Source organism: Peromyscus californicus, unplaced genomic scaffold (assembly GCF_007827085.1).
Source record: "Peromyscus californicus insignis strain IS unplaced genomic scaffold, ASM782708v3 Scaffold_8__1_contigs__length_139910024, whole genome shotgun sequence".
In the NCBI taxonomy this organism is placed as follows: domain Eukaryota; kingdom Metazoa; phylum Chordata; class Mammalia; order Rodentia; family Cricetidae; genus Peromyscus; species Peromyscus californicus.
In genome coordinates this window covers 40,419,514-40,442,025 of record NW_026294606.1, presented here as the reverse complement: position 1 = coordinate 40,442,025, position 22,512 = coordinate 40,419,514, and the positions used below count along the sequence as shown (strand labels likewise).

At 46.2% G+C, this 22,512-nt stretch overlaps 1 protein-coding gene and 4 non-coding genes across 8 annotated transcripts; 3 read left to right on the top strand and 2 right to left on the bottom strand.

The window, feature by feature from the left end:
• The first annotated feature begins 1,622 nt into the window (after positions 1-1,622).
• Positions 1,623-1,696, top strand: Trnat-agu (transfer RNA threonine (anticodon AGU)). Its single transcript has one exon. It is a non-coding gene; the product is annotated as a tRNA-Thr (tRNA).
• A 3,495-nt stretch (positions 1,697-5,191) lies between these two features.
• On the bottom strand, positions 5,192-5,274 carry Trnal-cag (transfer RNA leucine (anticodon CAG)). The gene has a single exon. It is a non-coding gene; the product is annotated as a tRNA-Leu (tRNA).
• A 5,341-nt stretch (positions 5,275-10,615) lies between these two features.
• Positions 10,616-20,539, bottom strand: LOC128103062 (butyrophilin subfamily 1 member A1-like). 4 transcript variants are annotated; one of them, XM_052727140.1, is made up of 8 exons: positions 18,581-20,539; positions 17,855-17,987; positions 17,001-17,348; positions 14,114-14,395; positions 12,486-12,635; positions 11,979-11,999; positions 11,851-11,877; positions 10,616-11,432 (listed from the first exon to the last, which is right to left on the bottom strand). In XM_052727140.1, exons 2-8 carry the CDS (start codon positions 17,931-17,933, stop codon positions 10,768-10,770), a joined length of 1,572 nt encoding a protein of 523 aa, XP_052583100.1. In that variant the 5' UTR covers positions 17,934-17,987; positions 18,581-20,539; the 3' UTR covers positions 10,616-10,767. The 4 variants fall into 4 exon arrangements, with proteins under 4 accessions (XP_052583100.1, XP_052583101.1, XP_052583099.1 ...); XM_052727141.1 differs by having other exon boundaries at positions 19,362-20,539; XM_052727139.1 differs by having other exon boundaries at positions 17,855-20,539.
• Trnae-uuc (transfer RNA glutamic acid (anticodon UUC)) lies at positions 15,900-15,971 on the top strand. The gene has a single exon. It is a non-coding gene; the product is annotated as a tRNA-Glu (tRNA).
• On the top strand, positions 19,881-19,969 carry Trnay-gua (transfer RNA tyrosine (anticodon GUA)). Its single transcript is given in 2 exon segments — positions 19,881-19,917; positions 19,934-19,969. It is a non-coding gene; the product is annotated as a tRNA-Tyr (tRNA).
• Positions 20,540-22,512: the final 1,973 nt, after the last annotated feature.

Here is a 22,512-nt window from a genome sequence, read left to right as displayed (position 1 = left end):
CTGTCCTTTTGTTTTTAATCTATAAAAACTCCCTTCATTTTGCAAAATATCAAGGCCTTTCCTGGCTGTCTCAATTTACTGAACCATGTCCACAGCTTTCAATCAGTGACTGTATTAGGCAGAGAAACCAAATGCAGAAGAATACATTGTTAACTGCCTTACATGATTGATAGGATTAAAACTTCTGCAGGTTGTCTGCTGAGTAGCCTGGGCTCTAAGTGAACCCACCATGTCCAGCAACATCAGTGTTTAAATACATAACTGGGCATTGCAGCCTGGCCAAGCTGACGCTGTGATGAACTGGTACCCTCTGTGTCTCAATGGACTGTCCTCTGGTTTTGCTCCAAAGCATAAGAAAAACTGCTGTCTGCCTCTCTTCTTTTCTTCAATGTGAGCAGCATGTGACACAGAGCTCTCTCCTGTCTCCACTCTCAGATGTGAAAGAAACAGAAGCTTATTTCTTCAAGTCCATAGATCACAGAGTTTGTAGTTCATGAATCTTCTAATGAAAATAAGAACCCTAGTACTCACCGACCTTCACTGCCCCCCATCTTTGTCATCCAATGGCTGGCTGTCTTACAGTGTGACAAATCCTTCAACTATCAAGTTTAGAACTGTTGAAATGTTGGATTTAGCATCATCTCTGGGACAATAGGTCTTACGAAACCCAACCAACTGTAACTGCAGGTTTCATTTGTGAAGTTACTTTCACAACGATGACAGCCGTTTGTAAACTGTTTTCTTTTGTTTGAATTACGCTTCAAAGATGGGTTTATTCGAACAGAGAACTGAACAGGTTGGAAGCGGGCACAAATACACAGCTCTGGGGACAATACAGAAAAGTTGCAAATGCTCTTTCCTCGACCTTTTATCAAATCAGACCCTTTAGACAAACATAAGGCTTTCCCCTCCAGAGCTGTTGAACACGGGCCTCTCCTTTATGCCTTTCCAAGAATGGACTGTTGATACGAAGTCTTAAAATTTTAAGACTTGTGTCTGGAATTCTTTTCGTCAATTTTAGAACCAAGAAGGAGGTAGATGAAACCTAAATTTACAGGGCGGGGGGGGGGGGGGGGGGCGGGGGAAGGTGGGGACACTTAAAGAATGATCAAAATCTTAAATTTCAGTTTAACTTACAAATCATAAAATAAAAAAAGCTTGCTTGCTGCATGGACCGTTTGGGGGTTGGGAGCATAAGTGTAACACTAACACACACACACACACACACCACACCACACACACACACACACACACACACACACACACACACACACACACACACGTACGTAATACGTACGTTTTGAGCGCCCCGCCTACTCGCTTTTCCTTAGTGCCTCGGTGATACTTTTATCAGCGTGTTGATGAGCTGCAGAGGTGTTACCCTTCGAGATAGCTTCCTTCTTGCGCATCCAGCCTGCACCCGTACTTCTCTCAACCCACCCGGACCAGGACTCAGTCTTCTCGCAGCTGAGCAGTTTCTTACGTTTTAGACGTGTAGCCGAGACCATTTTTAAGATTTGAGGAACTGCCTGGGCCATCTTCAATAAAAAGCGGGTGAAAACATACAACAAAAGCAAGGTTCATTCCTTTTCTTTGTTGATTTGAAGCCCAGGACGCGTGCTGGCTCCGTGGCTTAGCTGGTTAAAGCGCCTGTCTAGTAAACAGGAGATCCTGGGTTCGAATCCCAGCGGGGCCTTTTTGTGGTTTTTCCGATGTTCGGTGAAACTCTGGTCCGTTTATGTGTAACATCAAAGTCATCTTCATGCACTGCACGCCCTCCACGGAAGTATTTATGCAGATTGGGAAGTGGATTCTAATTTACAAAAAAAAAAAAAAAAAATTTCAATAATAGCAAAAGCTAAGGTTGTTTCTTTAAGGACAAATTTATGCATTTCTTAGTAGTGTCGTCGTGCCCCCAACTCCCCAAGCAAACATAAAAAATTATCAGGGGAAGCAGACAGAAAACAAGAACTACAGGACCTCTGGCTATTCTATTTTCTTTCTCCGGAATCTTGAATGGGTGTACTCTCACAGTCTCCCCGAAATGTTTTTTTTTTTTTTTAATTTGTTTATTTTTTTTTTAAACTGGTTTTGAAATGATTGATAAATCTGTTGTGGAAAGCCCCATAGCACCTCTGACAACCATATATAAATAAGCCATGATTCATTTCAAATCTGTATTGTGACCAGAGCTTATTGGAAAGGAACATCTGAAAACCTGTCCAGGAAAACATCTCTATGGTCACTTGTCAGCAGAGTGAGTGACACTCTGAAACATGGAGACATGAAGAAGATGTAGGAGTGGGGAGCCTTCCCCCAAATTTTGCAGTATGAAGAAATTGAGAAGCCTGAAAAAAAGAAAGAAAGAAATGTACTTTTACTGTTAGCTGAGCGTTCTCACCAGACCAGGGAAAGAGGAGTTCACTGAGTAGCGCCAACCCCTTACTCGCTTCCCAAGATCCAGCTCCCAGCATTTGGCACAGAAATTCCATATGCTTGGCTTTGTTGGTTTTGTGGGAACAGAGCATCCTGACGCTCTGAGGGACAGCTGAGGAGGTAGTTACACTTCCTGACCCCCACTGTGTTATAAGCAGTAACGGCTGCGAGAAGGCAAGTTCTCTGATTTGTCAGATTTTTCTCTCTGCCCACAAACTCCTTTTCTCCATCCTCAGAGTAAAGGCTACCCTCCAGTTACAACATACCGCGGTCTCCTCCTCTCACCAAACCTGCCTCATCTGCCCTAGGCAGACTGCACAAACAGCATTCAGGTACCCCAGGCTGAGTGCGGCGGAAACTGAGCGCTTGGGTACCATTTTTATACAGCAGGTCTAATACAAAGCTCAGAGGCGTGGGATGTTAAGATCACAAAATGTTTTTCCAGGGGCCGCCCCACTTGGCCAGCTCATCCAAACAACCTGACTTTACTTAAGACTATATTTGGCTCCCCACGCCCTCACTAATTGCCAATAGAACTAACTGCCTGCCAGTTCTGATCTTAAAGCTTTACCTAGTTACTGACGCCAGGAGCTCACCACAGCAGGGTGAGTTCCCACCAGGACTTGATATAAGCACAGCTCTTGCTCCAAAGGAAGTACAAGGTAGTTTATTCTGAGCAGAATGTGAGTAACCATGACCTTGGAGCATGGACTCAGGTTTCCCTGAATTTTGTGAAAGTGGACATGAACATTTTATAGTCACCAGACAGTGGTAGCAAAAGTCATTAACCAATGTCCTTACCACAGAGACCTTAGTGGGCATCAGGGAAGCCGATTACAGCAAAATGGGGGGAATCTCTGCCATAGATTTCAAATGTCGTCTGATGTCATTCTTAGCTTTTGGGTTGATGAAAGCTAATGCTCTCCTAATTTAATGCATTCACTGGTCAGTACAGAAAGTGGTTGATAAATGGTTATTAAGGGTACTAAAGATAGCCCACGCTCATTTTGTTACTTGATCTTTAACATGCCAACTCCCCAAACCACAGACGACTAATCACAATCTTCAACACAAGCATGGGACCTTTTCTGAGGGAACTTCAGTTTGCACACTGCCAATGAACTTTCTGTCGTAACAATGTATATGGATTTCTCTGTCCTAAGAGAACTGCCAACGTTTTCTCTATTCTCAGATTTACCAAAAGCTACCCTGGCCTGTTCGTGTATATCATGTTTTACATTTAGTCTTTGTGATGATTAGTTTTTGCCAATTTGACAGACACTAGGAACCTCAACTGAAGAATTGCCTCCAGCAGACTAGCTTGTGGGCATGATTAATTAATGATGATGTGGGAGTGCCCGTCATATTGTGGGCAGTGCCACCCCTGGGTAGATGTTTTGGGGACCAAGGCAGTAAGCATCGCTCCTCCATGGTCTCTGCTTCAGTTTCTGTCTCCGGCAGAAAGTCGGCACTGACTTCCCTTGATGATAAATTGTATGTAATCAGTAAACTGAAATAAACCCTTTCCTTCCCAGGTTGTTTTTGGTCAGCATTTTATCGGAGCAACAGAAAGCTAACTAGAACAGTCTTTATTTCCAAATATCCCAAATAAAATTCTTTTCTTAGAGGTTCTTTTCAATATTTTGTTTAACTTTGACTGGCGATTGTATCTAGTAACAACTGGATTGCCTCAGCCTCCTGAGTGATGTGCAAGGTCTTCTGTATCTCAGACTGGCTGAGGATGACCTTGAACCTCTGATCTTCCCGCCTTCGCCTCTGGGGAACTTACAGGTGTACACCACCATGCCCAGTTCCTGTCTTTGTACCAATTTATTACAAATTTGTTTGCTTCTCAGGGCTGGGGCTGAACATGTCCTGTTAACTTGCATCTGTAGAGACCAGCTCATGCCTGACCATCAACCACGTGATGGTTAATTTTAAATGTCAGTTGGAGCAGCCATGGGGTCTCCAGTGTTCTGGGACTTCTGTGACTGAACTCAGTAGATTGCCCTCCCTAGTGTGGTTGGACTTGATTCAGCCTTAGGCTGAGTGAGGGGATAGTGAGGTGTGGTGAGGGTGGGGAGCTACATGATCTGACTGACTACAGCCTCTGCTCTCTAGATTTTCAGTCCTTCATACCTGGACTGAACCATGCCACCTGCCTTCCTTGTTTCTAGCTTACAAACAGCAGATCATGATACTTCTCAGCCTCAATAGCTGTGAGCCATGCCTTTATGATAAATCTCTGTGTATTTGCCTTTCTCTATCTGTCTTCTTGTATCCCAGTAGATGTTGATAGGTATAGATGATAGGTAGGTAGATTGATGGATGGATGGACGGACGGATGGACAGACAGACAGATAGACTGGCAGACAGACAGACACATACATACCAGTTCTGTATCTTCAGAGGATCTTAGTATAAGTGTATATGTAATTATAACAAATACAAAACAAGAAACCTCACCCCCCCAAAAAAAAATCAGACCAGTGAGATGACTTAGGCAGTAAGAGTGCAGACATCAGTGATGATAACGAGTCATGAATTAAGAATTAACATTCATTTAAATTTTCTTGTGAATAGAGACATAGAAAATACTAAAATAACTAGTTTTCAAGCTATCTTGTAAATGCACAGTGCTTCTACTGTAAAGATAGACTAAGAAAAAAAATAAAATGTTAACTAAAGAAAGAAAAGGAAACACAGTACCTAAGTGAATGAACGATGAAGAAATTTGGAAAATAAAGTAACAGGTTGTCAGGAGTGGGATTCGAACCCACGCCTCCAGGGGAGACTGCGACCTGAACGCAGCGCCTTAGACCGCTCGGCCATCCTGACCCGCTTGGAAACACTGCTCAGCTTATAGCTCTATCTTTTTAAAAATGCTATTTGTCAGTCGGCCTTTCTGCACTCGAGGCTTGAAACTGTTTCAGCTATAGACTGTACTCGCTGTAGCTAGGTGAGCTCCCTCCGGCCGCTACAAAGATTAGCAGGTCGGAACCCTCCGTCGCCTGGCCGGTGCGGAGCGCGGGCCCGGCTGCAGCCTGGCCTGCCCCGGGTCCTCCGCGGGAAGCCGGTCGGTGCTCACCCGCCTGCCACTGCCGGCACACTTGCTCCTCCAGGCGCTCGGGCAGGCGATCTCCCCGCGGGCACACCCAGAGCCTGAGAGTCCGACCTGCGCACCGCTGCGGGCACTGGCTAAAGGCAAAAGCTTCTCCGAGACAAAACCAAAACCAAAAACCAGAAACCGTTTCTCTCCTAAACCCACCCGAAGTACCTTATAGCAATCCTTGACAACAGCGGATTTTCCAAACGCAACTCAAGACGGGGGCAACCTATTTCTAGACTGTCAGTCTCAGCCGTGGGGACGACGTCCCTGGAATCTCACTGGAAGTCGAAGGACCCGGAGCTCGGCTTTCAGACAGCTTTAGGTCCAGTCAGCTAACTGCCCGAAGGACCGCAGACAAGTCGTTCTGGCTCTGTGGGCTTTAGAAACTGTTCCACCCCGCTCCACCGCCACCCTTGGTTTTAGTTTTTGAGATTTAAGAGTCTCATTATGTAGTCCAAACAGGCCTCAGCTTCCGGAGTGCTGGGCTCACAGGCTCGGATCATCATGTTTTGTCTAGACATTCCTTTTTTCTTTCTTCTTTCTTTCCTTATTTTGGGACAGCTTCTAGTGTTTAAATTCCATTGACGAAACACTGTTTAATCCCTTACACTGTGAGTAAAACGTCCAGCTCTCCATATCCAGGTAGACACAGGCGCTCAGCCCTACCCAGACCGACTGAATCTGAAATTTTGCTGTTTAGAATATGGTTAGTAACAATGTGTCACATACTTGACAATTGCTGAGAAATTTTACAAAAGTATGTGAGGCAACAGGTATGGTTTGTAACTTCACTCAGCTTTTTCACAATGTTTCGCATATCAGAACATTTTGTACGCCATAAACACATATAATCCTGACTTGTGGGTTTCAAACAAGTTTAGAGGATAACGCTCTACATTATGTGGCTAACAGGCCCTCCACATGATTGTGAGAACCATGACTTAAATAAAATATAGTATTTCTGGAATTCTTAGAGAAAGCATTAGCAGCATTAGCAGAAATTAGGGAAAGCTCGTAGGTGATACATTTGGCAACCCTTTAGGATAACAATTCTCCCCTGACCAATTAAATCAGAATGTCTGGGAATGCCACCTGATGAGAGGATTTTTAAATTTAGTATTACTGTTGTTGACAGACGCTCTATGTCACCCTGGCTGATGACTGCGTCTTTAAGGCGCCATCATTCCCTGAAGGAACTCCGTATGCATCCAGATTTGAGAGCAGGGCTCCAGGGCTAAATTCTAGTGAAAGCCTGAATCTTTTAAGGGTGAGCGTGTAGGCACATTTATAACAATGTTCAAGATAGTATGGAACAGGATTCTGGTCCAAATTATGCTTTTGTTTTGTTTTGAGACGAGGTCTCATACAGCTCAGGCTGGATTTTAAACTGTAGCTCTGGATGTCGTTGAACTCGTGATTCTCCTGCCTCCGCCTTCCAAGTGCTGGGTGGATGGATGGATGCTACCCTCTCAAGTGCTGGGATTACAGATGTATGCTACCACAGCCAATTAGCTTGGTTCTTTTTCGACGCTGTTGTTCCTGTAAAAATAAGATAACTTTGTTGGTTACAACCCTCCTCGTCAGTCAGTCAGGGTGTGACATACAGAGGCTGGAACGGGAGCACCGAGGATCGGCACATGGTGCTCCCTAAGTGTCTAACAACTGTTTAGTACACCCACAGACCACTTTCCTTGAATACAGTGAGGCAAAGGGAAGCAGAGGAAGAGCTGATTGAAATCTGAGAGATCTTGTCTCTGGCCCCTCCCCGCCTCTTTTTTGACAGGGCCTTAAAACTTACTGTGTAGCTCAAGTTGTCATTGAATCTACCATCCTCCCAACTCAGTCTCCAGAGTGCTGATATTACAAGCATGTTCCACCATACCAAGTTCTGAGACCCCTTTTCTTTCTAATCTCAGAGACACAGTTCCATATATTCTGTGTGAGATTTTACAGATACATATTAGGATACACATCACACATTAAACACAGTAATGCAAATGTCTACTTTTCCTAGGCATTTAACATGTTAAATTATATGTAGTCATGTATTTAGCGTGTGTATGTGTATATGTGTATGGGTGAACATGGTGTATGAAAAACACGTGGATATCTGAGGAAAATTCATTCCACCATGTGGGACACTGGCATTGAACTCAGGTTGTCAAGCTCAGGTAAGTCATATCACCCCCCCCCACCCCCACTGCATTTTTAAAAGGGTGCTTGGACTATGTTTTCTGTGAATTTCTACAAGTAAAACTAGAACACAAATGAGCACATGTATCTATTTACTGAGATAGTGTGCTGCTATATAGGCTAGGCTGACCTTTGAAGCGACTATGTAGTCTAGGCTGCCTTCAAACACGACAGTTCTCTTGCCTCTGTCTTCTGAGTTCTGGGAATGCAGGCACGTGTCACCATGCTTGACTTAAATTAATTCTTTAAAGCAAAGATAAAGTAGACTTTCCTCCCAGGAGTTCAGTATAAGACAAGCTGCACAGGGTGGCTAGTGTTTGAGAAAAGAGAGAAGGAAGGAAGGAGGACACTGGGTGCTGTGAGGTGACGGAGCAAAGAGGAGTGGTTTGAATGTGTTTCCCAACTTTCATGTGTTTGGGCATTCTTGTTTTTCAAGACAGGTTTCTCTATGTTACAGCCCTAGCTGTCCTGGAACTCACTCTGTAGACCAGGCAGGCCTCAAACTCACAGAGATCTGCCTGCTTCTGCCTCCCGAGTGCTGGCATTAGAGGCATGCACCACCACCGCCTGGTCCTTGTTTGGAGATTTAATTGAGTCATGGGGGAAAGGGGGCGGGGCAGTGCCAGGGATGGAACACTAGACTGGCAAAGGGCACTCCAAAGCTCTGCTGGGAGCTGTACCCTCTTGGTGCATCTGAGCAAGGGATGAAGTTTACTCACCAACACAATTACCTTAACAGGTACCCCTGAAACAAGGCTGAGAGCAGGAAGCTTTCAGCACAGTGGCCTTTTTTGAAGGTAGTTTGATCCCCAGGAGTAGCGCCCATCCCTGCCTGTTCTGGTGACTCTCTCCTGAAGGCCTAGGCCTGGGATCATACAGATCGGCACTGCTGAAGCAAGCAGTGTCTTCCCAGGCAGCTTTCAGTCCCATTTCACTTTACCCGAGTTCCTCTTCTTCAGATAAACGAAGGAAAGTTCAGAAGCTGCCTGAAGCAACCAGACTTTATTTATTTATCTATTTATTTGCTTATTAGACAAAGTCCATGGACAACTTCCATTTTGGAAGCTGGAAAAAAGTACAGTAGAAACGGAGGAGCTTGGATACACACAGGTCATCGGCAAAACAAACCCCAGCAAGCAGAGGACACTGGATCAGACACAAATAGGAGCAAACTGTCCTGCTGTGCCAGCATCCTGGTGCGACTCTGGGGATCCTAATGCAAAACAGAACCAGGAAGGTTAGCAGGCTACCTTAAGTAACAGCACAGCGTGGAGAGGAATGGCAGCGGGAGGGAACGGGGGGGGGGGGGGGGGGGGTGTGCCCGAGAGGTGGGTGGACGTTGCAATGAAGGCCGAGGGAGCGTGCAGCTGAGACTGGCAAAAATAACCATGTTACCTGAGCGGGCTGAATCAAAACTGGTGGATTTGCCAGGTATGGTGGACCTGGCTGCAGTTCCAGCACTTGGAAGGTGGAGTCAGGAGGATTAGGAATCCAAGATCAGTCTGAGCCACATAGTAAACCTCTGTCTCAACACACACACACACACACACACACACACACACACACACACACACACACACACACACCCCTAATGGAGTCAACAAAGTGAGGCTGGATCGACCTTGGGGGCGGGGAAAAGGAGGACGAAGAGGGAGGAGCAGGCCTGACACATGCGGATATAACCTGGCGGGTTTGCTGGAACTTTTCTTCTCTGTTATAACCCTGTCTGCTCTCTAGCCCTGCTCAGCTCCACTCCTTTCTGTCCCTGCCTGGCTTGCTCACAGCTCCAAACAGCTTCCAAACAGGCAGGGCCAGTCTCCTCCATCCTCTAGAACATGCCTTAGAAAATTTTAGATACAGTGCTCAAGACACATCCTGAAAGAGAGGACAAGAGAGCTTAGGAGCCAGGGGCAGGGAGATGGCTGAGAAACGCTCTCTTTTGGGCACTTGCAATCATGATCTCACAGGTACTGTTGTTTCCAGAATTGGGCATGCACAAAACTGGCCCTGTCAATAGTTAGCCATGATAGGGACCCTCCCCTTCCCAGCTGAACTAGTGGATGCTGATAGATTGTGGGAGAGGGGAAATCATTGTATTCAGTTATACCTGTCCTCCTGAGCCCACCAAACTTCAGTGGATAACTACAAATCCATGTGTCCCATGACAGCCCTGGTTAAACTCAATGTGTCAGCAAGAAGGGGGCATTGATGAGGGAAGGGGAGGGAAGTAAGACAGAACAGAGGAGTGTGAGAGTAATTAGAATGCATTATATATGTGTACGAAGTTGTCAAAAAATTTAATTGACAAGAAATTTTGAGATCTAGTCCTGAAAACCCTAGGGACAGGACAAGTATACCTAACTGGACCACATTCCCTTCATCTGTTTCTGTCACGTCTTCTCTAAATTTCTTTATGGGCTTTTTAGCCTAAGATCTTTCCTTTCCCAGTATGCTGTGCTTTAGCTTTGTTTTTCTCTTGCCTAAAATCTGTTGTTCCACATACCCCTATTCCAAATGTTGCTGCCACAATTTCATGCCAACCTAATCGCCTCTTGGTCCCTCGGGGGGTTTGCCAAGTCCTCCTATGTAGACTCTGATCTGAAGGGCTCTGGGCACCAGAAATAGTTTAGGAATCACCTCTCAGTCTCCCCAGTATTGGTACAGAAACACGTTAAGAAAGCCTTTCTTGCCGGGCGGTGGTGGCGCACGCCTTTAATCCCAGCACTCGGGAGGCAGAGCCAGGCGGATCTCTGTGAGTTCGAGGCCAGCCTGGACTACCAAGTGAGTTCCAGGAAAGGCGCAAAGCTACACAGAGAAACCCTGTCTCGAAAAACCAAAAAAAAAAAAAAAAAAAAAAAAAAAAAAAAAAAAGAAAGCCTTTCTTCCTGCCGTCACGAGCAGCAACACCTTCCCGGGTGAATTAATCACCACCCCCCAGGTAGAAACGGGACTCCAGGAAATTGGCAACTGAAGCTTCAGAGTGTGAGGGAGTAGTCAAAGGAAAGGAAATTGTGGAGCTGGAATAGCCATTAAGGTGCTGCTTGGCTAGGTGAGAAAGGTATCAGTTTAGAATGGAGAGTATCTGCTTCTCCAGAAGCAGGGCCTTCCCCTAGCGGGGACAGGGGAATGGTGTCCTGGACATCAGCAATGACTGTGATTTTCTCAGGCCCATTGGCAGTTGGACAGATGGTGAGGGGCTTTTTACCGCAGGACCACAGGCAAAAGAAGGGGCGGAGGGGGCCAGAGAAAGAGGTGCTGGGGAAAGTATAGATAAGCGATCCGTCACTCATGTTGTAGAAGGAAATGTCTCCTGATTCATAGTCCAGAAAAACCCCAACCCGGCGAGGAGGTCCTGCTAACCGGAGAGGGGTCCGGAGTGGGGTGAGGGCCCAGTACCCATTTCCATATAACTCCACAGCCCAGAACCCATTATCAGGAGTCATGGGATCAAACCCTTTCTTCACCACATTCTCCCTACACACACCAATGGCCCAGTCAGTTCTATCTCCCACCTCCACCTCCCAGTAATGTCTCCCTGAAGTGAAGGTCTCTCGGCCTAACACACAGGGCCAGGAGTCAAATCTCTCTGGTCTATCAGGCAGGATCTGACGCGAATCTTCCAAGCGAACTGATTTTGAATCTTCATACAGAAAGAGATGAGGGTGGGCTGTGTCTGGATCCAGAGTCACGTCAACTGGAGGCAAAGAGAGAGAGTGCATCAGCAAAGGCAAGATGGTACTCGGCCTATGTCTCCTTCCCAAATACAAGGAGCAGAGTTGTAGGAGCTGATGAATCCCTGTAGCAGGAAAGCTGTCTGGCCGCTCACTTGCTGTCCTTCTCCCCAGACCCACCTCTCACTGGCAACTCTGGAATGACTTAAGAACTGACTGCCCTACGGGATGTTGTCAGAGGCGCTTTTCTGCTAGCCATCTTCTGTGGTCCTCTGGATGCCTCGTGGGAAGTGCAGAGGCCATTCACTGTCACTGTCCCCCTTCGTAGCCTATCACTAACTAAAGAAGACGTTTGAGTGTTCTCGGGGTCAAGCCTCCCTCACAGGTCTTTGACTCCCGAGCTAGGGCTTCAGAGGCAGTGAGGAGCTCAGAACCACTGACCTTCATGCAGCGCGGTCTTTTTGCATCCTGCAATGTGAAGAAAGAGAGACTGTCAGTGGTGTGTTAACAGACAGGAGGAGAAAATCTGGGGGGGGGGGGAGGGGGTCAAAAACAAGAAGACAACTTACTGAGTTCTTCCAGAAGTCTCTCTGGAAAACAAACAAAATTATTTCAGTGGCTTTTTATACCAGGCAAGCGGAAGGCGGAAGACCAGAATGAGAACCACATAAAGAGACACTGTTTAACCCATGGTGACCCAGTGACAGACGCTGCCTGTGAACCAGGAACAGAAAGGCTGCCAGCAAAAACAGTGTTTCTAAGAAACCATCCGGAAGTTCCTCCTGGCTTAGGACTAGATCGTAATCATAAGGGTCTTCCTGGGAAATGGGCTTAGAATTGGCCAGAGGGCCTGAAGCTGGGTTGTGAGAGAACATAAGGTATAAAATAACAACTCTGCCTATATCACATCCAATTTTCTTCACATTAGGTACCTGTAATTTTAGAAGGCTTATAATTGCTTCCAATTTCAGAATTCTAAAATCCAGCGTTTTCCTGCTGGAAGTCATCTGGACAGGCCTGACTCCCACCTTCCCTGGAAGCTGTAACATGAAGCCCTGGTGGGCACTGTGACTTACCTTTAGAGCCAAATTCACTCTTCCGCTCTCTGGCTCTTTCCTTGTATAGTCTCCAAGTGAAAAATATGGATGCAATGGTGAGAAATCCTAGGGCCAGTGTGACAATAGCCACAGCTACTATCCAAGGAGTCAGTCTTGGCACAAACGGAGCTAAACAAACAAACAAACAAACAAACAAACAAACACACAAACACAGGCTCAAAAAGGACATTGTTTGGGACACTGAATAATTTCAGCTTCTCTCTAGTGTCAAAGGGAGGTCGAGATGGGGATGCCCTTGAAGGCCTCCCACCTCCCACAGCAAGGATTACTCCTTCATGCTGAGCGTTTCAGAGATTTGACCCTGGGCAGAAGCAAGCACTGAGAGCCATCTAGGGCCAGAGCGTGAGAAATAAAAATCTAATGGGCCACTCAGTGTCACAGAAATCCCTTGCTAACCACCACTGAGGCGGTGGAGGTAAAGGAGGAAGAGGAATGACCACATGCCTGACAGGATAGGACTTGTTGGCCAATAAACAAGGAATGATTCCTGCTAAACCAGAGGTGATAACTAGGGAATGATAAAAGAGCTTGCTTCCTGGAGGAACTTGGCAGCCTATCCGGAGCTCCGGTGTGGGATGAGGAAGGGAGGGTAGGTTCAGGGAGAGCAAGTAAATTTGAAAAGGCATTTAGTCTCTACTTATTGAAGAAGGGTCTGGTCCAGAAGGCCCCCAGGGACAAAGTTTCTATATCTCACCCATTTATCCTAAAATTAAGCTCTGGATTTTTTTTTCATTTTTCTTTATTAAGAAAGTTTCTACTCACTCTACATACCACCCACAGATCTCACCTCCTCCCTCCTCCCACCCTCCAGCCCTCCCTCCCAAGCTACCCCACATCCCCACATCCCCAAAGACAAGGTCTCCCATGGGGAGTCAGCAGAGCCCAGCACACTGAGCCTAGGCAGGTCCAAGTCCCTTCCCACTGCACCAAGGCTGCAAAAGCATCACACCATAGGCACCAGATTCCCAAGAGCCTGCCCATGCACCAGGGACGGATCCCGATCCCCCTGCCTGGGTGCCCCCCAAACAGTTCGAAGTTCTGGAATTTTTATGTGATCGGCATGGGGGTGGTGTATGGCATATTAGAGGTAGAACCTAGGACTTCATGCATGCTACAAGCACTCTGTCAATGAGATACAGCTCGTCAGGCAGTGGTGGCGCAGGCCTTTAATCCCAGCACTCGGGGGAGGCAGAGGCAGGAGGATCTCTGAGAGTTCGAGGTCAGCCTGGTCTACAAAGTGAGTTCCAGGACAGGTTCCAAAGCTACACAGAGAAACCCTGTCTCAGGATGGAGGGATGGAGGGATGGAGGGATGGAGGGGTGGAGGGGTGGAGGGGTGGAGGGGTGGAGGGGTGGAGGGAGGGAGGGAGGGAGGGAGGGAGGGAGGGAGGGAGGGAGGGAGGGAGGTACAGCTCAACCCTCAGTATCTTTATTCTAATGAAGTTGGTAGGGCTTCCCTCAAGGCAGCAGGCAAGAGCTTGGGGGAAGATGTAGACAACTCCGCCATGAAGTCCCTTCTGAGCAGGGCCCCAGGTCTATTGTCCCAAGTCTCTGTCAACATGGCAGTCCAATATTCAATCCACTGACCTGGTACAGAGATCTCTACTTCCTTCTCCTGGCCAAGGAGGAGATTCTGGATGCAGCAGGACGCATTCTTTATGGAGCTGTCTGTGATGATCACTGAGGCTGCCACAGTGAACAGGCCTTCCTCATCACGATTCCTGGACTCTGCTGTGACTGGAATTCTGTCTCCTGAGGGAGTTCTCCATTGCACTTCTGGCTCTGGGAACCACCCCGAGGAGGTGCAATTCAGTTGGATCTGTCCATTCTCTTTAACTCCCATAGTGATGTGAGGATCGGAACCCAGAGCTATGGAGAGAGAAGCTGGCCTTAATCTTTCAGTGGGAACTTTCCCCGGGGGCATGATGATCTTAGTTTGAGAAAGACAGAGAGGATGCAAAAGGACTGGGAATAGGTGGGATTCCTCTAGTCCTTCTGTGTGAAGACTGAAGAATCAATAAAAAATAATTTATTATGCCTTCTCAGGGAGGGTGTCTTATTGGGATCAAGCCCTTCAACATAAGCAAAAGTCTGCTGGGTAGACACGGGGTACTTGTCCAACCATCAGAAGCAGCAAGAACAATGGCTAAGAGGTGGTTAGGAGCTCCAGAGTCAAGAAAGCGTGCTTTAGTTAAAAGTTAATGATTTGGGGGGTGAGACAACTACGGTTAGAAATTTTAGAAATGGAAAGAAAAGTATTCTCCTTTATAGAAAGGCACTCACATAGCCAAGGCTGGCCTCAAACTCATTATACTGCTGAAGATGACCCTGAACTTCTGATCCTCTTGCCTCTGCCTCCCAAGTACTGGTGTCACAGGCAGGTGGTACCACAACCATTTTCTCACAGTGCTAGAGATCCCACCCAGGGCTTTGTGAATGCTAAGCAAGCACTCTACCAACCACAACTTCAGTCCCCAAAGGACTATATTCTTGAAAACAGGCTTGGGGTTTTGTTTTTTTGTTTTTGTTTTTGTTTTGTTTTGTTTTTTCCTCCTTGTGATTTGTAGTTGATTATTTAACTTTCCTTTATTAAGGATGCTGACTCAGGAATTTTCTTAAATGGTTTCAACCTCATCTTTTCTCACACAATTATGCCCTAACAAAAATCGACATAGGGCCTCTGCCTTCCGAGTGGCGCCACCATCCGGCTTTGATTTTTTTGTTTGTTTGTTTGTTTGTTTGATTTTAGAGACAGGGAGGGCTTCTCTCTGCCCTGGAACCCATGCTTTCTGAAAACCAAGTTGGCCTCAAACTCGGAGATCCTCCCACTTCTGCCTCCCCAGGGCTGGGATTAAAGGCAGACAGCAACAAATATCTAGGTGGGTTTTTCTGTTATTTGAGGCTTGGTTTTATGCTGCCAATCTGCCCTGGAACTCATGAGGTTCCAAGTAGCCAAGGTTGATTTTGAACTCCTGATCCTTCTGCCTCCATCTCGCAATTGCTGGAATTACAGGCTGTCACTTCACCCACTTTACACACACACACACACACACACACACACACACACACACACACAGAAAGAGAGAGAGAGAGAGAGAGAGAGAGAGAGAGAGAGAGACAGAGAGACAGAGAGACAGAGAGAGAGACAGAGAGACAGAGATTATATATATAATCAATTTTTAAGATGCACTTCCCTAAAATGACGTGAGAGTTATATGTGGTATATTAAGTGTGGCAAAATATGGCAAACGTACCGTTGGGCTAGAGAAAGAGTTACACTCATAAAGCGCTTCCGTTTCCGGTACCTAAAGGTGTGTACACCTGTAATCCTGTCCTTGGGAGGAGGAGGCAAGAGAAGAGAGTGTACAGCATCTCCCACATGGTCTAGCGGTTAGGATTCCTGGTTTTCACCCAGGCGGCCCGGGTTCGACTCCCGGTGTGGGAATGACTTTCTTTTGAAGAGGCTGTTTCTAGACCCATGATTCTGGCCTTTAAAGCGTTCTTAAGCTGCCGGGTTTCAAAAGTAGTCAAGTTAAATACGTACATAAATGAACTAACAATAAATTAAGAAAGGCAGGTTATGTGTATTATACATCTTGGTCTAAGACGTAGAAGTTAATTTAAAAGTATATGATGCCATTGCCAAAGTACTTTTCAGTTATTAGCTAATAAGTGAATAATAATAATCTTTATTTCCTTTTTGCGAATTCTTGTCGGATATAGCTTACTGGTTTCACAGAAGGAAACACGGAGTGGGAGGTTTGCTCGATTCTGATCTCTAGCAAGCAGAGAAGTCAGAGTTCAGTGTATTCTTTCCTTACTATCTCAGAGAGAGAGAGAGAGAGAGAGAGAGAGAGAGAGAGAGAGAGAGAGAGAGAGAGAGAGAGAATATGAGTCAAAGTAAAACCGTTTGGGGGTGGATAAAGAACATTAGCAACGCACCACCTGTAATGCTAGAGGGCCAATCCTTATGCACTAACCCACGAAGCTGCTCAGAGCATTTGAGATGCTCGCACAGCCTTACGTAAACGTGAAAACATGCACAATTTAAACCAGTTCTGGGAACTGACCCAGTGAAATATGGTGTACTCTGTAAAAGAGTGTAACAGCCGGATGTAGCGGTGCACACCTGTAATCCCAGCGCTGCGGAAGTAGAAGCAGGAGGATTGCCAGAGCTATACAGTAGGTATTGTCTCAGAAAACGAAATTAAATTAAGGATCTTATGTACTTCTCCGAGGAAGTAGCCCTGTTCTAGAGGGAAAAGTGCGAAAGATAACTAAAATGAGGTATCCTCAGGAACGCCATCTCGCTCAGCACTCCGCCCGCTTAGCTGAGCCCCTTCCCACTCATCTCCCACTCGGCGCCGGCCTCCCTTCTTCAAACTCAAGGTGATTTGGAGAATGAGCGCTGTGGTTCCTAAAGTGGGCGTCCTGGCGCGCGGTGACTGGGCGACGCAGCCCGCTGTGTACCCACCAGCCACTTGGAGATGCGCAGCGGCCTCCTCGGAGCTGTCGTTGTCTCTGAAAAAGCACCGGTACTCGCCCTGGTCCGAGACCCTGACACCCCGGATCCGCAGTGTAGCGCGGCCGTCCGGGAGCCCGTCGGTCACCAGCGTGGCCCTCCCGCGGTACTCGGCCATCTGCTGGTCCTCCTGCTCCTGGCCAGCCCGGTAAAGAAGCACCGCTGGAGACCTAGTCTGTCGAAACCACCGCAGCTCCATGCGCTCCGAGCTCGCGTTTGGGGAGAAGCGACAGGTCAGCTCCGCATCTGAGCCCACTAGGGCCAGCACTGGCTCCTGAGGTGCGGTCACATCGAAGGGAGCTGCCAGGATAGATAAGGTCAGATGGGACGATGGGACAGGGTGGAGGATCTATACGGACCAGGCTTCTAGTAAAGTAAGGAGCTCAAGCTGTCTGCTATTCCTTTTGTTGTTTTGTTTGTTTTTCAGACTGGTTCTCACAAATCCCAAACTGGCCTCCAGCTCACTGCAGCCTTGATTCTCTTGCCCTCAACTCCCAACTAGCATCGCAGGTGTGCACCACCACACCCAGAGTTCCATTTTTCTTTGATTTAAAGAAAAAACAACTAGGGTCTTCCAACGGGCGGGCCTGGCTATCTCTATGTAGACCAGGCTGGCTTTGAACCCAGAAAGATCTGCTTCTGCCTTCTTAGTGCTGGGACTGCAGGCATGAACTACCACCCGGGGAGATTTCCTTTGGATCCTCTGGACTCTAGTGGATGTCCCCACTTGGAGCCAAACCGGGTCACTGACATTTAGAGGGATCTTCCAACCTTGCAAGAAAGAGATGACTAGAAAAGAGACATACCTGAATCCAGTGTGGGCAGCTGCAGGACCACGAGGGTGAGCAGACAAGCCAAGAGGCAGGGGTTGGGGGAAACTGCCATCTCCAACCTTGCTGGGGCAACCGGCTGCTGATGGAATCTGCCAGGAGCTTCAGGCTGGGAGATAAACGGTCAAGGGGGTAACTATGGGCTCTGCGAGCGCCCTGTTCTCCATCAGGTCTTTCCAACCTAGAGCGTTCGTTATCTCCCCCGCAGGGTAATTTTCAGCCCCTGTTACAACAGTGCCCATCCACACCCTTTTCTAAGTCTGGTCAGGCATGCACAAAACAGCACACTCGGTCCTACAGCCCTCCATTGTCTCCTTAAGGGAGCCGTGAGGCACAGTTACAGATAAAAGAAGAAATGGTGGAATCTCTACATTTACAAGAAGGAGGAGGAGAAGAAATAAAATAAAACCGTATTGAGTAGAATATTTTGTTATTCATGCTTAGAAATGATAATAAAAATAAAACCATGGAGCTAGAAATGGATACATGAAATGAAATGGAGGAGAGAGAGAGACGGAGAAAAAAGGGAAGTGGTATTTCACACCTGTAAGCCCGACATTCTGGAGGATGATCTCTGCGAGTTACAAAGATAGTGAGCTACAATCCTGCCTAGTCTAGAGAGAAGAGAGAGGCAGGGCCCAAGGGCTTGAGGAACAGAAAGCCGAGCACGGAGGCTCGCTGAGCTGAGAGAGAAGCACCTACCGACTTCGAGGTCACAGAGGAAAAAGGAGTGGGAGCCAGAGGAACCAAGGGAAAAAGCTGCTTGTGGCCCCAGGGTCAAAGTTAGAGTCAGCAGAAGCAAGGGGTTGTGTGCTGTTAGGGAAGCCTGCCCCCAGGGGGCCAAGTGTATTTACTCAGGAAAAAAAAAAATTTCCAAGGACGTGAACTAGGGATTGGTGGCCCGGTGGTTCGGATCCATCCTCCTCCTCTAAGAGAACTGTATGCGTTGAAGAGCTGGACTGAATAGAGGGAACAGGGACAAAAAGACAGAAGAAAGCCTGAGTGACTAAAACGAGACGTGAGGCCATCAACCAGTTAACTACTCCTGTAGCTTCAGTTTTTTTGACACTGAAAATGATAATAAGCCCAGTGCGGTGGCTCACCCGTGGAAACTCAGGACTCAGGAGGCAGGATAATTGTAAGTTTAAGGCCAGCCTGGGCTAAGTAGCAAGATGGAGGCTTGCAAGAACTACATATAGAGAAGTTGTTTGAACAAAACAAAAGAGAGTTTGGTCTTTTTCTTGTGTGTGTCTTTTTTATGGTTGTTGTTGTGGAGAGTTTTGTTTTTGTTGTTTGTTTTTTAAGCAAAAGACTAATGTTAACAATACCTTGTTTGAATTATGCTGAGTAGGAGGCATTTGGAAGAGTAATTGAAGCAAAGCGGGCAAAAGAATAGGAGCCCAGAAAGAAAACTGCTTTATCATTACATTTGTGAATAATTAGAGGGTTGGGGCCACAATGACTCCAGCTCTGCATCGCTGACCTCCTTCCTCTCCACGAGACACTCTCAGGAGCTGCTGTGTGGGCGCAGGATTCTACCTTCAAGGTGGCACAAAGGCACAGTCACAAAAACTTCCCCTGCCAAAGTCACTCGTGAGATCAGCAATTCCTTATGTAGTTTTGAATTTCCATTTACTACAGAAAAATGGGAAAAAGAAGAAAAACAATTTTATAAACGAAACCACCATGAACCCATCAATTAATGACATCTGACACATATTGTTCTGGTATTTATTTTACATTTGTGTACATCATAGAAACAATCAGTAAGTTTTCCTGAATAATTCAAAGCATTGCTTTAAAAAAAAAGGACGTAGTTGCCAAGATCGTGGATTGTTTACTGTTTTTTTTTCTTCAGCATTGTTTAAAATAAGGCATGGTGACTCATACTGGTAATCCCAGGTGGAGGCAGAAAGATCAAAATTTTAAAACCATTCACAAATGTAGAAATATGAAGCCAGTCTGAGCTACTTGAGACCTTGTTAGAACACATACAAGTCATCCTTCGATAGCTCAGTTGGTAGAGCGGAGGACTGTAGAGGTTGTAACTTGGATATCCTTAGGTCGCTGGTTCGAATCCGGCTCGAAGGACAAGTGTTTTGTGGCTCAGATTCCCAGAACACTATGGATGTGGGAGGTAGTAGGCCAGAACCACCGGAACCAGACTGAAAAAAGGCAAACAAAAGAATAATGCATTTTGTCCATAAACTTAATAACTTCCTAATACGCTGTTTGATCCAATTCCAAAGTAGTACCATTGGATCAGAGGGCATAAACATGCTAAACCGCTTGGTATAGTCTGGACTGGAGCTGTCCAAGTCAGCTACTGTCTGATTTGAGGATGGGCTGTTTTAGAAATTAAAGTGAATAACTGTATTATATTTGGAGTCTGGGGAGTTAAGAGCACTGGCTGCTCTTGCAGAGGGCCCAGGTTCAGTTCCCAGTGCCTACATGATAGCTCACAACCATCTGTAATTCAAGTTCTAGAGGTCTTCTGGGGCACTCACACATACATGGCAGACATACATGGATACACATAAATTAAAAATAAATTTTAAAATAATGGCTTTATATTTTTGACAAAATTCCTTCTTAGTTTTATTTATCTTTTAATTATTATTATTTAATTTTTTTAGTTTTTCGAGACAGGGTTTCTCTGTGTAGTTTTTTTTTTTTTTTTTTTTTTTTTTTTTTTTTTTTAGCTGTCCTGAATCTCCCTCTGTAGACCAGCCCTGGCTTTGAACTCACAGAGATCCGCCTGGCTCTGCCTGCTGAGTGCTGGGATTTGACGGCGTCCGCCACTGCAGCCTGGCTTATCTTTCAATTATTATGATTAAGATCAAGGCTAGCTACCCCAGCTGGCCCACTAGACTGTCAGGATGTGGGTTGTTCCCACCACAAATCTGTTTATACTACTTTTTGTTTAAAATTCTCTGTATGTTAAGGACTGGTAAGAGGGGCTTAGAAGGTAACAATCCCTGTATGTCTGATTGTCAATCAGAAATGCCACATTGATCTTATTCATACCTACAGGATATGTATATTATCAAAATATCAGGTCTTTAGTTCTGAATCCTTGCCTCATCAGTTGTGGGTAATTTGTATTTTAAAACGATTTATATAATACATTTAAATGTTCCATCCTGGCTTATCAGATTGAAGGATAAAAATATTGTCAGTTGGGCTGGGAAGATGTCCCAGTGGTTAAGAACACGGACTGCTCCTGTAAGGACCTGTGTGGACCTGGCTCCTGACCACCTGTAACTCCAGCTCCCAGGGCTCTGCTACCCTCCTTTGGACTCTGAGCATCTGCACTCATGTGCACAAACCCACATTTGGGCATACACATATATACACATTTAAAAATTAAAAATAAATCTTAAAAAAATATTCCTGCCTGGCAGTGGGTGGCCCAACACAAATTCATATGAGATTATTCTGTGTGTGTTTTTTCCTTCAGTGTGTACTTTGTAGATGACAAATATGTCTCAGTGTCAAAAGGTTGGAGAAAGGGGAACAGTCTCTTGTTGTGGGATATTTTGATCACACTCTGACACTCCTGAGACCTGCCCAATAAAGTTATACCTTGAATCAGGGGTGGAGCCAGTGACTAGCTGAGCAGAATTGGTCATGGAGAAGCCAGCAATTTGGATGGAGAAGATAAAATGGAAGGAAAGGGCGGGGACTAGAGTTTGAGCTCTCTTGGTTCTGGGACACATGAAGAGATATGTCTCTTGCGGTGTCTCTTGTCAAAAAGCAAGGTCAGCTAGTTGCTACTCAGCCTCTCTGAGCTGGCAAATTTTCACCCCAGCCTTTGACTTGTGAGTCTTATTGATAAATAGAACGATAGAGACTTAATTTAAACCTACATATCAAGGTCATGGCTGAACCGGGGTCATGGAACCGGAAGCCCCGCCAGGCCGTGGCCTGAGTGGCCTGTGGGGTGCTGACTGAGGGGCCGTGGGGCAGCAAGAAATAATTAAAATATCAGTAGATTCGTGTGCAGCTGCTCAGCTGACAGAAAAGTAGCCTTTCTCTTTCTTCTTCCTGCAGCCTTCCTGCTGTCCCACGAGCAGGCAGGATCTGGAATTGGTGTGGTTACTCAAACCATCACCTCTAGATAACAGTGCTTATCTTCCCTCTTCCAGGACATTCTGCCCCTTCTTGTCTGCACGATTAATTCGTCTTCCTCCCTCAAAAGTCACTGAAGAGTGGTAACTTCTGCAACGCCTTCCAGAAGCAAACAAATCTAAGGATTTTTATGGGGGTGGGAGCAAGCACATTGTACAGCTGAGGATCACCTTGAAATGATCCTCCTGCCTCCAACCCCCAAGGCTGGGATTATAGGTATGTGCCACCAAGCTGGCTGCACATCACTTTTATTATTTTATCTGTTTATTTTGAGACAAGGTCTCAGTGTGTAGCCCAGGCCTGCCTGCAACTCACTATGTAGTCTATGATGGCCTTGAAGTCAAAACAATCTTCCTGTCTCAGCATCCTGAGTACTGGAATTAATGTACGAGCCACCATGCTGTAGAATTGTTTTATCTGTTACTTTTCTACATGTTTCTGAACACAATAAATCATTTATGCTTTTATTTCTCTCATTTACATTTCTGATGCATTTTTAGTGT